Source organism: Nerophis lumbriciformis, linkage group LG06 (genome assembly GCF_033978685.3).
Source record: "Nerophis lumbriciformis linkage group LG06, RoL_Nlum_v2.1, whole genome shotgun sequence".
In the NCBI taxonomy this organism is placed as follows: Eukaryota; Metazoa; Chordata; class Actinopteri; order Syngnathiformes; family Syngnathidae; genus Nerophis; species Nerophis lumbriciformis.
In genome coordinates this window covers 23459190-23475411 of record NC_084553.2, presented here as the reverse complement: position 1 = coordinate 23475411, position 16222 = coordinate 23459190, and the positions used below count along the sequence as shown (strand labels likewise).

Genomic DNA, 16222 nt, shown 5'->3' with positions numbered 1-16222 from the left:
GAAGAGATTGAAGAGATTAGTAATATTACGAAAGTAAAGTCATATTTTTCTGGAAAAAAAAGTAATGAAACTATGAGGGGGAAAATGCATTAAATTTAGAGAAAAAATTAAGTAAGAAGACTATATTTTTTGAGGGGAGAAAACACAAAATAATGTGGGACATGGTTGTAAATGGTCTTGTAAGGGTTGTAATGTAAAAGTTGTAATATATTGAGGTTTAAGTTGTAGTACTACAATAATAAATTAGTTGTTTTAAAAAGCTGTATGATTACAGGAAGCTAAACATGTAAAATAATTGTAATTAAGTTTGCAGGTAGATATTTTGATCGCAATATTGCAGGTTTATTGTCTTAATATTACACCTGTAATAAAAATTTAAAAAAACATTAGGAGTTTTTTTCTCCTCACAACATGAAAACTTTATTTTCTTGACAATATGACTTTATTACTATTATAATTATATAAAGTGTCAACATAGTAATATGTATGTAACACAGAAAAAAACAGGCATGCTGATTTAATAGTTAGGAGACATTGAAAGCAGAGCAGAGGGGTAGGGGTGAGGTGAGGAGGAAGAGAAAAGGAAAGTGAGGAGTGAGGCCCACCTTCAGATCTAGGTACTCCAGGTCCTTCTTCAGTTGCATGCAAGTATCATCAGCCTTCAAATGAGCAGCGAAGAGATAAATCACTTGAAATGAAGCTGCAAAGGATTAAGGGCTACCAGAGAACAACTCTTAATTGGATTGTTCTCAATTACAGTTCACTTGTACTTTTTTTTGTATCGTTAGTAACATCAAAACCAAAAATGTAATCAAGTACGTCCTATCTGAGGCCTGAGCATGACCACGTGTTCTATAGGCAGAGGGGGGAGTTGTATTTACTGAGCAACGCTGCAACTTCACTCTCCCTTAAGGGAAAGATGGTTGCTTCAATATGAGAAATGCAGGCATTAATGTACTTATGTTAATAACAAACCACATGCTTTGATTGCTGATCCTGACTAGCATGTGTGTCCTGAAATGAAGTCCATGCCAAACGTTTTGAATGAAACAAAGTCTATGGTGGCAAGGAATGGTCAGGATGGGCTGGGTGAGGATAGAAGGGCGTGTGGTGGGTCACACTGCACCGAGTGTGGCTGCAAAATGTGGTCGAGGCGGTTAAGTAAGGACCCCTGCTGACCTGCATGCTGGGGTCTAGAAGGCCGTTGTGCTGCTGATGCTGCAGATGAGCGAACACATCACTGGGGCTTTGCACACCAGCCATCTTGGCCTGGTGCCTCCGAAGCTGGATGAGAAGCAGGGTCAACTCCTCTGGCTGTGACCAGACCCAGGTTTAGAACACAGGGACATGAGTTAGCCTACTTGTGACTCGTAAAAAAACATCTGAGCAGAATTGTGATTGAGCTGCTGAAAGAGCCCAAAGGTGGACATAAACTAAGCAAAAGCTGCTGTGTGGACAGCAAGAAAAAAAGGGATTTATTGGGCTGTTTGACTGATAAACCTCAGGAGAAACATTCAGTATGACATAAATATAAAAACTACCTTTAAAGAAAGTTAAGTCCGTAAAAATGTGGCAGCAGAACATAAACCTTTAACCTGTGAGACACATTAAATCAATGATAGTATGGCACTATTGGCACACACAGGATGATTGGACGGACTACAACATAATAGAACTGTACTAGACAACTTTATGTACAAGCTTGTGGTTCAATCAGTAGACATCAAGAAGTGCCAAGGTATTGATTGGTTCACAGCACACAACCTATATACTCGGTAAACAGAACAGGTGACTGACAATATGGACTTGTAGCCAACTATTAGTGCAACTTGAATACATACAGTCGTGGTCAAAAGTTGACATACACTTATAAAGAACATAATGTCATGGCTGTCTTGAGTTTCCAATCATTTCTACAACTCTTATTTTTTTGTGATAGAGTGATTGGAGAACATACTTGTTGGTCACAAAAAACATTCATGAAGTTTGCTTCTTGTATGAATTTATTATGGGTCTACTGAAAATGTGACCAAATCTGCTGGGTCAAAAGTATACATACAGCAATGTTAATATAACATGTACCTTGGCAAGCTTCTGGTTGAATTTTTGACCACTCCTCTTGACAAAATTGGTGCAGTTCAGCTAAATTTGTTGGTTTTCTAACATGGACTTGTTTCTTCAGCATTGTCCACACTTTTAAGTCAGGAATTTGGGAAGGCCATTCTAAAACCTTAATTCTAGCCCGATTTAGCCATTCCTTTACCACTTTTGACGTGTGTTTGGGGTCATTGTCCTGTTGGAACACTCAACTGCTCCCAAGACCCAACCTCCGGGCTGATGATTTTAGGTTGTTCTGAAGAAATTGGAGGTAATCCTCTTTTTTCATTGTCCCATTACTCTCTGTAAAGCGCCAGTTCCATTGGCAGCAAAACAGGCTCAGAGCATAAAACTACCATCACCATGCTTGACGGTAGGATGGTGTTCCTGGGATACACCTTTTCTCCTCCAAACATATTGCTGGGTATTGTGGCCAAACAGCTAAATTTTTGTTACATCTGACCACAGAACTTTCCTACAGAAGGTCTTATCTTTGTCCATGTGATCAGCAGCGAACTTTAGACGAGCCTTAAGGTGTCACTTCTGGAGCAAGGGCTTCCTTCTTGCATGGTAGCCTCTCAGTCCATGGCGATGCAACACACCCTTGACTGTGGACACTGACACCTGTGTTCCAGGAGCTTCCAATTCATTGCAGACCTGCTTTTTGGTGGTTCTCGGTTGACTCTTGATCATCCTGACCAATTATCTCTCAGCAGCAGGTGATAGGTTGCGTTTTCGTCCTGATCGTGGCAGTGACAAAACTGTGCCATGTACTTTACACTTACGAACAATTGTCTGCACAGTTGCTCTTGGGACCTTAAGCTGCTTTGAAATGGCTCCAAATGACTTTTCTGACTTGTTCAAGTCAATGACTCGTTTTTTCAGATCTGTGCTGAGTTCCTTTGACTTTCCCATTGTCGCATTTGTAACCGAGTCTAATGACTGCATCACATGAGCCCTATTTAAATGGGCTCAGAGAAGTCAACAGGTGTCGTCAATCATAATCACTCACATGAAGTTAAGAGGCCATGCCTTGAAGCTAATTTGATTTCATTGTAACTTTTCTACATCACCAACACTTACAATGTATGTTGTTGTATGTATACTTTTGACCCAGCAGATTTGGTCACATTTTCAGTAGACCCTTAATAATTTCATAAAAGAACCAAACTTCATGAATGTCTTTTGTGACAAACAATTTTGTGCTCCAATCACTCTTATCACAAAAAAACCAACAGTTGTAGAGATTATTGGAAACTCAAGACAGCCATGACATTATTTTCTTAACAAGTGTATGTACACTTTTGACCCCGACTGTATATAGAACTGTGTTGGAGGTTTTTAGATGTTTTTTAGAGGGCTTTATAGGTGTAGAAGGTGAATTACCTACATTGTTAGCTGCCAAGTAGCTAACAAAATTTCAATATTTAAAATTACATATGTGCCCTTGTCACACATAAGGATTGTAAATGATGGGCAAAATATTAGAAAAATGTGCAGTTCCCCTTTAGCTAGCATACAAAGTGAAAAATAAGTTAAAAGTTGTATAGTGAAACGTTATGTAACCTAGTGTTAAAATGTGTGTATTGTTACCACTATGATTAAAAACCGAAATTTCCTGATGGGAATAATCATTGGTAAAAAGTATATCAATAAGTGTTATTAAATATACTTTTAAATATTGTTAAGAATTGTTTAAAAATGTATTATCATTCAAAAAGTATTTTTGGTTGGCACGCTGATCAGCCAATCGTGTCATGGTGTGGAATTAGTGTAAACCAGTAAGATCAAGTGTCTGTTGCATCAGACCGTCAAAGACGCGTACTGGGAGAGACCCTGTTTGTATGCTGGAGAAGCTAGTGTGGTAGTAGCAGCTGTTAATAGTGGAAAATACATGGCGCTTGATAAGCTAAAACCAACTCTAACTAAGCAAAGCACTGTAATATACTAGGGGTGTAACGATTTGATTCGATATTTGTGGTTGCTGTTAGGATTCAGGGACGACCTCATTTTTTTTGGAACGATTCTATCCGAAACGATTCAGTAAGTTAAAATTGATTCTGTAACTTTTTAGCCCCCCAAAAAATCAACCCGTGTTACTCTGAAATAAATACTGGATAAAATACTGTATGCTGGACACTGCAGGTGAAGTTTCCTATATTCCTGTTATTTCTTGTAAGGGAATTATGTATAAATGCATTATGGACACAAACAAGCAATTAAACAACAATTAATGGACAATGCATTCACATCTTATTTAAATAAAGTGCAACCAACAATTTACGGTGAACACACTTCCGTTGTGTCGGCGTGTCTTTTGTAGTTTACAATTGCATTGTGGGTTGATCTTTATGTTGTGTCATTTGTATTTGTTGTGGCTTTTGCAATCGTGCTGTAGCTGAAAGTTACGATATTGAAATGTGGAGAAGGAGAGACACAGTCGGAGATATACTCACAGACGCTTTCTTAACAAGCGATAACAAACTCAGGTAGTCAAAGCACACATACTGTATCATTACAAGAGCTGCTGTTCGCCCAAGCTCACGTTTAGACACACAGACACCCAAACTCTCACGGGACTTTGTTCACTTGTCTGCCGCTCTCGCACACGTCACACAGCACCACCTCTGAAAGGCACACAGACACACATCACAGATATTACCAGTACACTATTGTCTTGTGGCGTTGGAGTTTGTTATGACCTTTTTCGACCACCGTAGATATCTGTCATTTTTGTTTTGTCACAGATGGGAAAATAGACCTAATGTTTAACATCTTTATTATTAAAAATGCTAAACTTCATATAAAGTCTGCCGTTCTTAAATCCAATGTTTTCCTTTTTCTAGTATCGATAAAATCCATCGATTCCCTTTTAAGACGATCTTGGATCGATACCTATTGATTGCAAAGCAAACTTGCCGAGCACAGATTGATTTATTTCAAATTTAGGAATATAAATCGATCTTTCGATGTATTAATCAATCGTTACACCCCTATGATATACGTATTAATGACAACTCTTCCTTCTAACATACTTAAAGGCCGAAGCCTGTAAACCCTATTCATTGTAAATTGGTTTGTAATTTAGTAATGACTTGAAAATGTTGTTGTTGGACAACAAGCTATTTAATATGATTTATAAACGCTTTAGTAGTAGCCATTATAGTTACAATAAGACATAGTTTAAGCTGGGTCCTTCTGAACTATTTCCAGGTCAGGCTTTTTGACGCTGCATTCTTTTCCTGGATAGGATTCTTTCATTGACTGGGTTCTCGAGGACTGAGAATTTCCAAGTTTGGATGGCGTGCCGAGCCCAAACTAACCCGTATTTGTGACCCGACTGGTCACATTTATACATATGACTGAGACTTAACGAACATTGAGACAGACTATTTTGTATTTTTAATTTCATGATCGCTTTATTTGTGTTACATGTTGTGCACATTTCACAATTAAAAATGTGCAATGAAATGCAAATTGTTCGTCCAATCCTGTATACGCGTCCATTTTGTTGCACACTTTAGGCTCCTATGAATATGTTTAACAGTGTTAAATTTGTTGACAAAAAATGTTTGTCTTAGTCCATGTCAACAGTGTTCATTTTGACAGCAGATTTTAATTTAGTTTTAGTCAGTCTTTTGGAATAAAATGTATTTTAGTTGTAGTCATATTTTAGCCATCTAAGTTGATTTAGTCTAGTTTATTCACATGTAGTTTTTTCTAGTCTATTAAAGCCCAGCTACATTCCTCAACATTTTAGTTGACTAAAATTACAGTAATTTTGTTGGCTAAAATATATAGTATAGACGTTAAGGAATAATTTAAGTTTTCTTGAAACCACTATTATTAAGGTTATTACAGAGCATCTCAAAAACTAAATTCACAACAATACCTGTTTTAATCAGGGGAAAATAAATCATTGACAATAATAACTAAAACAAACATTTTTAGTTAGTAAAATGAACTCTTGTATAATCAAGAAATTCTGTCCAAGTATTGCAGTTGAAAATAACTATACTGCCCCATTTAAATCCAAAACAGGTACAAGACAACACTATAAGTGTTACAATAACAACTAGAAAACACGCAGTTATAAGTTAAATGATGCAAGCATCAGAAGAAGGTGAGTCGCAGGTTACGTAAAAAGAAGTGAACCGCTGTTAATACTAAAACATCAAACACTCCTTACACCTTATCTTAGCTAACAAGCAACTTACTACACATGTACAGTAACGCTGGAGTTACATCTGATGTTTTTCTTTACTTTATTTTTTTTTACTAATCAGCAGCTTTAAAGCCAAAGAAAAAGCAAAACGTTTGCCAAGAGTTAACGTTTCGATTCTGACGTAACTGAAGTTTCATGATATGCTGAGGACTTGTGTCATCATGCAAGATGGTTGTCCTGAACTTATGCTGGAGGTTCCACTATATAATAAATCCTTCACCAGCTGCTTCGCTTTGAGGAAAGCCACACTAATGATTGTTTGTCTTTGACCACATGCGGGGAATAACATCATGTTCAACCTGAGGTCCTAATAAAAAAGTCGGCCATCTAACATTAGAAGATACAAACCCCAAAACCAGTGAAGTTGGCACGTTGTCCATCCCATCCATTTTCTACCGCTTATTCCCTTTGGAGTCGCGGGGGGCACTGGAGCCTATCTCAGCTACAATAGGGCGGAAGGCGGTGTACACCCTGGACAAGTCGCCACCTCATCGCAGGGCCAACACAGATAGACAGACAACATTCACACTCACATCCACACACTAGGGCCAATTTAGTGTTGCCAATCAACGTATCCCCAGGTGCATGTCTTTGGAGGTGGGAGGAAGCCGGAGTACCCGGAGGGAACCCACGCAGTCACGGGGAGGACATGCAAACTCCACACAGAAAGATCCCGAGCCCGGGATTGAACCCAAGACTACTCAGGACCTTCGTATTATGAGGCAGATGCACTAACCCCTCTGCCACCGTGAAGCCCGTTGGCACGTTGTGTAAATCGTAAATAAAAACAGAATACAATGATTTGCAAATCCTTTTCAACTTATATTCAATTGAAAAGACTGCAAAGACAAGATACTTAACGTTCGAACTGGAAAACGTTTTTTATTTTTTGCAAATATTAGCTCATTTGGAAATTGATGCCTGCAACATGTTTCAGAAAAGCTGGCACAAGTGGCAAAAAAGACTGAGAAAGTTGAGGAATGCTCATCAAACACTTATTTGGAACATCCCACAGGTGAACAGGCTAATTGGGAACAGGTGGGTGCCATGATTGGGTATAAAAGCAGCTTCCATGAAATGCTCAGTCATTCACAAACAAGGATGGGGCGAGGGTCACCACTTTGTGAACAAATGCGTGAGCAAATTGTTGAACAGTTTAAGAAAAACCTTTCTCAACCAGCTATTGCAAGGAATTTAGGGATTTCACCATCTACGGTCCGTAATATCATCAAAAGGTTCAGAGAATCTGTAGAAATCATTGCACGTAAGCGGCAATGCACGTGACCTTCGATCCCTCATTGTCAGTGTCAGTGTGTAAAGGATATCACCACATAGGCTCAGAAACACTTCAGAAAACCACTGTCAGTAACTATAGTTTGTCGCTACATCTGTAAGTGCAAGTTAAAACCCTACTATGCAAAGCCAAAGATTTTTATCAACAACACCCAGAAACGCTGTCGGCTTCGCTCGGCCATAGCTCATCTAAGATGGACTGATGCAAAGTGGAAAAGTGTTCAGTGGTCTGACGAGTGCAAATTTCATATTGTTTTTGGAAATTGTGGACGTCGTGTCCTCCGGACCAAAGAGGAAAAGAACCATCCGGACTGTTATAGGCGCAAAGTTTAAAAGCCAGCATCTGTGATGGTATGGGGGTGTATTAGTGCCCAAGACATGGGTAACTTACACATCTGTGAAGGCACCATTAATGCTGAAATATGTTGCCATCCAAGCAACGTATTTTTCATGCGTGGCTTCGTAGTAAGAATGCGGGTACTTGACTGGCCTGTCTGTAGTCCAGACCTGTTTCCCATTGAAAATGTGTGGCACATTATGAAGCGTAAAATACGACAACGGAGAACCCGGACTGTTGAACAACTTAAGCTGTACATCAAGCAAGAATGGTAAAGATTCCAAAATTGGTCTCCTTAGTTCCCAAACGTTTACCGAGTGTTGTTAAAAGGAAAGGCCATGTAACACAGTGGTAAAAATGCCCCTGTGCCAACTTTTTTGCAATGTGTTGCTGCCATTAAATTCTAAGTTATTGATTATTTGCAAAAAAAACAACAAGTTTCTCAGTTCCAACATTAAATATATTGTCTTTGCAGTCTATTCAATTGAATATAAGTTGAAAAGGATTTGCAAATCATTGTATTCTGTTTTTATTTACCATTTACACAACGTGCCAACTTCACTAGTTTTGGGTTTTGTAGAAGACGTTCCTACCGTTTTGCCGTGCAGGCTGGGTGCACTGACAGTGTGTGTGATGTATCCCATGGATGGCATGGACCTTCTCTCCATCTGTGCAGAAACAACATGTTAAGCATGGAGTGTTAAATCAAACAGAATGTCTAATTCACTGCTGGGGACACGCACATCACACTGAAGCAAAGTTCAAAACATCGCCTCCAAACAAGTCTGCAAACAAATATGACGACACAGCACATTTATTTCTCTTTTCCATCCATCCTCCATTGGAAACAAGCATGCGCCTCTGAGTTTGTGACGCTACAGGGCTTGGAAAAATTTGACATTTTTGCTTAACACACAGAATTAGTGAAAACGGGCCCTCTATAGCCAACCTTAAGAGGACACAAACAACAAGCGTTTTAATTAACTCCACATAAATTATAGCAAAAACCTGCTTTCTTAAAATAACATTTGTTTGCTAGCAGCAAGAGCAGCACTGTAAGCTGTTCCCTCGGAGATTCCCAAGCCACTATTTTTTGCTGTATAATAGTTTTTTTATTTAAATGTGAGATCTGAAGAAAGAGACCGCAGCTGATGTTTGAGATACAGTAGAGATGTTTATAGGGTGCTCACAAGCCCTGGGCACATTGGATTGGATGCTAATAAAACATCTCTCTTAATGATATTCCACAGGGACACACACACACACACACACACACACACACACACACACAGACACACACACATACACACACACACACACACACACACGCACAGCTATTACAAGAGCCTCATCAGCTTTAAAGATGCTGGGCACACCAAAACTAAGTTTATCTAGTTCTCACAAGCATTGCTCCCTTGCATGGTCACTGTGGCTGCCTTTGTTTGAAAATATAGCTTTTCCAAATTATAATTTCCTGCATATAATTACACTGTGAGGGCGGATCATATGTGACGCTTTATATGAGGGGTCAAATGTGAGGCCACTGTGGTTCTGGTTTGGCAGGGACATGTTGTTGCTGTAAGGGTGTGGCAGGGCGCGGATGACGCTCGCTCTTTTGCTGCAGTATCTGAGTTACGTTGTATGCGCTCAAACCACCTGTGGAGTAGGCGTGGACTGTGTGAAAAAAGGCATGGAAAATAAAGCAATTATGCTATAACTGTAAGCCAATGATCATGAGACCTTTTATTTTGAAGGGGTGACTCTATGGAAGTATTATTGTAGCAAAATTATTTGCAAAAGTGTATCTCAATTGGTGCGTGAGTAATCCAATTCACCTGTGTGTGTACCAATGTGTGTGTCTGGACAATATATCAATCTATGTGTGTTTAATCAGATCTGCGTTTGTGTTTTCATTGTCTGTCCATATTATGATTTGTCTGTGTGTAATAAAAAAATGTGTGTGTGCGTATTCAGGTGTGTGTGAAGCAGGAACCCTCTATGTGACTTTAGCGCAGTGGTTCTCAAACTTTTTTTGTCATCCCCCACTTTGGACAAGGGGGAGTTTTCAAGCCCCACCTGCCCCCATCGCCCCAACAGAACGCTAATGCCAAGCTTAACATTTTCAAATGTATTGAACATCAAGTAACATCAAGTTGTATACATTCAAACTCAATAACATAAAATAACATCAAGTTCAATAATAAATAAAATAATTGTGCAAGTGTGGTATAACTTGCATCAAGTTCAATAATAAATAAAATAACTTGCATCACGTTCAATAATAAATAAAACAAGTGTTATAACTTGCATCAAGTTCAATAATAATCGTTAGAAATGTGTCTAATAATCGTGTTCTTTGAGGAAACTGTCCATTATCTTGAACAGCTCATCAGCAGTGGCTCTATTTTTGATGTATTTGCAAAACAGAAAATCCTCACACAGTGACTCGCCATTCACAAAGCGGACGTATGCGATAAACAGGCAGTCTTTATCGCTGTCAGTAGCTTCGTCCACTTGTAAAGCAAAACGACTTTCTTTAAATTTGTCTCCGAGTTGTTCCTCAAGATCACTTGCAATGTCGCATATACGTCTCGCAACTGTGTCGTTTGACAGTGGGACAGCTTTTAATTTTGCTGCGCTTGTCTCATCAAGCATGACTGACACCATGTCTATTGCAGCGGGGAGAATGAGCTGCTCAGCAATTGTGTGTGTTTTTTTGCATTGTGCAATTCTGTATGCAACTCTATATGAAGCCATTACTCTATATGAGCGTTACTGTTTACTGATGCAGCTTGTACTGCATCAGCTTGTATCTCCTGTTGACGGTATTCTGCCAGTTTTCTTTGAAAGAAATCAAGTGGCTTATTGACGTGATTGGGGTGTGTGGTTTCGAGGTGTCTCTTTAATTTGTTGGCTTTTTGGTTGATTAGGCCCGTCAGATTTTTGTTTCTCTGCAGGCGCTGGCTCTGGCTCGACGACCTTTGAGGTGCGAGTCACAAATGTATCCATTTTGTGTAATTGTGGTCCACACATTAGCCTGCTACCCATCCGCGCAAAAGTTTGTTCCGCTTAGCCCCGCCCCCATTAGTTACTGTTGTTATGTCTGTCAAACTTTCGCTCCGACCTAGAAATTTAAAGCCTTCAGGAAAAATAAGTAATTTACATGTATTTATATAGCGGATTTCACAGACAGAATCACAAAGTGATTTACAGTGTGTATAGAAAATGAAAGCATAGTAAAAAAAACATCTAAGAATATAATTAAAAAAAAAAAATTTTTTTAAAGTGAAATGTCCTCCCGTTCCTCGCGCCCCACCTGTCATGTCTCTATTCCCCACCAGTGGGGCGCGCCCCACACTTTGAGAAACGCTGCTTTAGCAACACTTCTGCCCTGTACGACTTGTCTGTCTGTACGGCGATTTTAACGTGTAAACGGATTTGTCTGTAACTAACCCTTGCCTTTCCTTATACTCACCACTAGTCGACGCCTTGCAGCCACTCACACTCGTGTTGGCGTTAAAGCCAAGAACATTGGACTTTTCATCACTTGCTGTAAATAAAAGTTCATGTTTTAGCAGTAGCTTAGTTGTCAGAAGTTTTTCTGTATTCAAATAGGTGATCATGTAATGGCATGGAGGTCGAAATGATCGCGTTTCTTCCGTGGGGGAGCGGTGCTCTCCTTTAGAAATAGAGCAACTTTAAGAAATGCTGTCATTCGAGAGGATTAAGAGTAAAGCTGCTGCTTCTCCACATTTCCACGATAGATGAGGTGGTTTGGGCATCTGGTCACGATGCCTCCCTTGGGAGGTATTTAGGGCACGTCCGACCGGTAAGAAGCCACAGAGAAGACAGTCCCGATGTCCCCAAACCCCCCGCCCCCCTCAGTAATTACTGATAACTTAATTCAATACATACCGTATTTTTCGGACTATAAGTCGCACTTTTTTTCATAGTTTGGCCGGGCTCCAGTGTGACTTATATATGTTTTTTTCCTTTTTTATTATGCATTTTCGGCAGGTGCGACTTACACTCCGGTGCGACTTATACACCGAAAAATACGGTAAATACTTCCGACAACTAAGTTACTGCAAGTATTGAAAAGTCCATTGTTATTAGCATCAACGTCAACACAAGTGTGGGTGGCTGCAAGGCGCCGACTCGTGGTGAGTATAAGGAAAGGCAAGGGGTAGTTACAGACAATTCTTTTCACACGTTCAAATCACTTTACAGACACGGCAAAAGTCACGTGTAAAAACACAGCCAATAGAGGGTTCCTGCTTCACACACTTAAATACTGTCACACACATTATTTTACACACACGCCGATCGAAATACGGACAGACAGATATTTTTTACACACAGACAAATCATAATACAGACAGACAACTTAAAACCCACACACAAAGATCTGATTACACACACACATATTGATATACAGACACACATTAGTACACGCACATGTGAATTTGATTACACAAGCACAGATTGAGATAAATGTTTGCAAACAATTTTGCTACAATAATACTTCCATATGACTCACTCTCGCTGTATTACAGTGTGTCCAATCCACAATGACTTAGCAGCAACATATATATTTAATGAAAGGTGAGACTCTCTGCACAATTTGGCCAAACTATTATTAGGTATTGATATTTTTTTACCACATGCCATGTTCCAAAATCTGCTGCACGTTTAGAACATTATAGGGCAATCAATCATATTGTAAATAGCAACATTAGAGGACCTTATTAAATGATACTTGCAACATTGTCCACATATATTTCTAACACATTTTATCAATCACAGTAAAGGACGTCATTCCAACAAACCTTTATGGTCACATTTCAGCTGAACAGATAAACAACTTTGACTTTTTTACTTTTACTTGCATTTGTTTTCCTATTTTAGAACACATGTTTAATTGTTTGAACTGTTCATGATTGCTATGTAAAAGGCAGACTGTAAAACAACTCAGAATAGAAACTGAAAAAAAATAAATAAATAAAAGATTGTATAATAAATACGTTTCCACTATATAAATCTTAATAATATAGTATAGTATACTATAGCAAAATTATATTAATAAATAAAAGGATCTCAACTAAATTAGACTTTTTTTTAATTGTACAAGGTCATCTTCTAATTAATGTACAGTATGAGTTTTCAAGTACACTGTCCCCTGTTGGACAAGATGGGAACATGACAACATCTAGATGCTGCATTTTATATCTATTAAGTTTTCTTGCAAGAAGTCATTAAATGTTATTATCCATAGTTTTAAAAAAAAATATGCGAATGATTTTAGTTCTCCATTTTTTCTTTATGATCATGGTGTTTATCATGTTAACTTTTTACAATAACTCCATTCTATGTTAAAACAGCAATGCTACAGCACACAAATCCTGACTAAATTGAATACAATAATATAAAATAACAAATACTAGATAATATAAATAATAATACAGGCTGTGGATTGGTTTTGAATTAGGGACGTATGATACTTACGGGCCTCAACATTAGGTACACCTGCATGAGTAAATCCAGAATAAATGCTGTAAAATATTTAGAAGTGTGGTGGTAGTTTAAAAAAAGAGCTGTTTCTAAACATTGTTGGCTACCTTGTGTAGCTATATTTGAGAAATAACACACCACAAGCACATTAATACATGTGTTAGAATTAGAGATGTTTAAATGTAATATCGGAATTATCGGTATTGTTTTTTTTATTATCGGTATCGGTTTTTTATGTATTTATTTTATTTTATTTTTTTATTAAATCAACATAAAAAACACAAGATACACTTACAATTAGTGCACAAACCCAAAAAAACCTTCCTCCTCCATTTACACTCATTCACACTCATTCACACAAAAGGGTTGTTTTTTTCTGTTATTAATATTCTGGTTCCTACATTATATATCAATGTATATAAATACAGTCTGCAAGGGATACAGTCCGTAAGCACACATGATTGTGCGTGCTGCTGGTCCACTAACAGTACTAACCTTTAACAGTTAATTTGACTAATTTTCATTAATTACTAGTTTCAATGTAACTGTTTTTATTTTGTTTTACTTTCTTTTCTATTCAAGAAATGTTTTTTAATTTATTTATATTATTTTATTTTATTAATCTTTTTTAAAAGTACCTTATCTTCACCATACCTGGTTGTCCAAATTAGGCATAATAATGTGTTAATTCTACGACTGTTTATATCCGTTGATATCGGTATTGGTTGATATCGGTATCGGTAATTAAAGAGTTGGACAATATCGGAATATCGGATATCGGCAAAAAGCCATTATCGGACATCCCTAGTTAGAATTAGGGCTGTCAAGTATTTTTTTAATCAGATTAATCACACACTTAAACTGAGATTAATCATGATTAATTACAGGTTATTATTTGCTTGCATAACAACAATTTGCTTAAGAAAATACCCCAATATTTGGATACAAATGCAATTTGGTAGTCGGAATGTCATACAATAAATTTTTTAAAATGTTTTACGAAACTGCAAGTCATTGATTTGCTCAAAACTTGGTGACAGTAAGTATAGTAAGAATTAAGTGCACATTTTAAAAGTATTTGCAATAATATAGCAAACTAGGTACAGATGTACAGTATATTAATAAGTCATGTAATAAAGACATCCATATATAACTTCACATAGTGCACCATTTACAACTGCATTTACTTTTCCTTAGTTTAACCAGTTGCTTAAACAAATGTATGCCATTTTTCATTTTGTTGGCGTAGTTGGTCCGGATGTGACGTGTCGGGCTATTATTGTGAAATCGGATGTGTGTGTGTGTGTGTGCGAGAGAGGAGGTGCCTTGATGGTACAAATGATGACAGATGTGAACAAGAGCATGTATTGTCTTTGTGTGATGATGTAAATAAGGCGTGGTTGTATTGTATATTAAATATGTGTCCATGAAAGGGCATTTTATGACTTTTCTTAATTTGATTACATTTTATAGTATGATTTTATTGTCATAGTTTTATTGCATGATGTTTGTATCCCTTTAATTTAGGTAGCCAGGGACTCCATCCATCCATCCATTTTCTACCGCTTATTCCCTTTGGGGTCGCGGGGGGCGCTGGAGCCTATCTCAGTTACAATCGTGCAGATGGAAATTAGCTATTTAGCTATAATCGGGTACAGAACATATCTGTCTTTGAGCTTAATGTTTCTGTGCATTGTCCCTTCAAATAAAGACTAAACAAAAATGAAGCCAGTGTGTTGACGAAAGATGTGACAGTTGTCAATAAAGAACGAGTCTCTCAATTCCATCTTTATGGTCTTTCTTTTCGGTTGGGTTTCATCTAATTACAAAACCTCGTTACACAAACATGTTTTATTTACCATTTCGGATGACAGCGCTGATCTTTTTTTTTGTACAAACTACCTCTTTTTTGTATGACGTTAGTTGGCGACTCGAACAACATCTTGCAGTACTTGGTCTTCACAGAAGTCAAGTGTCATGTGTGCGGTGGCTGTCCATTTTGAAAAGGTGTGGTTTAATTTATCTGTGGTAAACGTTGATAAACTCATAGTTTGTTGTGCTCTATTTGCTATCCATGTAGCATTCATTTTAGCAACACCATCCTCACGTTCATCTTCGCTTTAAGATGCTGTTTTAAAGGTACCATATGTAGTAATAAAGTCAAAAATGGGACTCCATTTACGGTCATAATTGTGTAGTCCCCTCCCACTCTCCATGACTGAGGTTGCCAGATACGCAGCCAAATCCAAGTCCTACTCCAAGAAACTTCAAATGGCAATCGATGAGTCCTACACTGTAGGTTTCTCTTGTTTATGCTTCTTGCAAGATGGTTTACTAAGTAATTATGCCACATTTTACTGATGTCGATTAGCCAAATGTATTTGTAAAGTTACACAGCAATATTATCGTCGGGAGTCGGGACAGATTTTTGGCATTACCCTGTTAAAATGTCTAGTTTGACCGCACGAACCACAATCGAAATAAGTATATATAATAATATATTATATATCGCCTAGGCCTACTTTGATGGCAAGCCAAGGCCAACAGTAAAATTACCGCCACATTTCGTTCAGCATAACTCCATGTTGCATCCTACCTGACGCACTGTATTCTCTTCCATGTACGCACATCACCATCTTTCAGTGTAAAGTACAATTCCATGAGCCAACCCACATTACACAAAAACCCCGTTACGCATAAATCATATAGCCTACTACCATGTCAATACACAAAGTAGAAAATCATTACATGTAATGCAT

The 16222-nt window shown here is 38.0% G+C and overlaps 1 protein-coding gene across 5 annotated transcripts in view; it reads right to left on the bottom strand.

Moving 5' to 3' along the window:
* The window catches only part of plekha7b (pleckstrin homology domain containing, family A member 7b), a 215587-nt gene that overhangs the window by 59624 nt on the left and 139741 nt on the right, over positions 1-16222 (bottom strand). For all 5 annotated transcript variants that reach the window (XM_061963930.1, XM_072913356.1, XM_061963931.1 and 2 more), the window contains exons 12-14: positions 8546-8620; positions 1180-1314; positions 606-659 (exon numbers count right to left, since the gene is read on the bottom strand). In XM_061963930.1, the coding sequence (XP_061819914.1) occupies positions 606-659; positions 1180-1314; positions 8546-8620 (264 nt within the window). The remainder of the gene's footprint in view (positions 1-605; positions 660-1179; positions 1315-8545; positions 8621-16222) is intronic.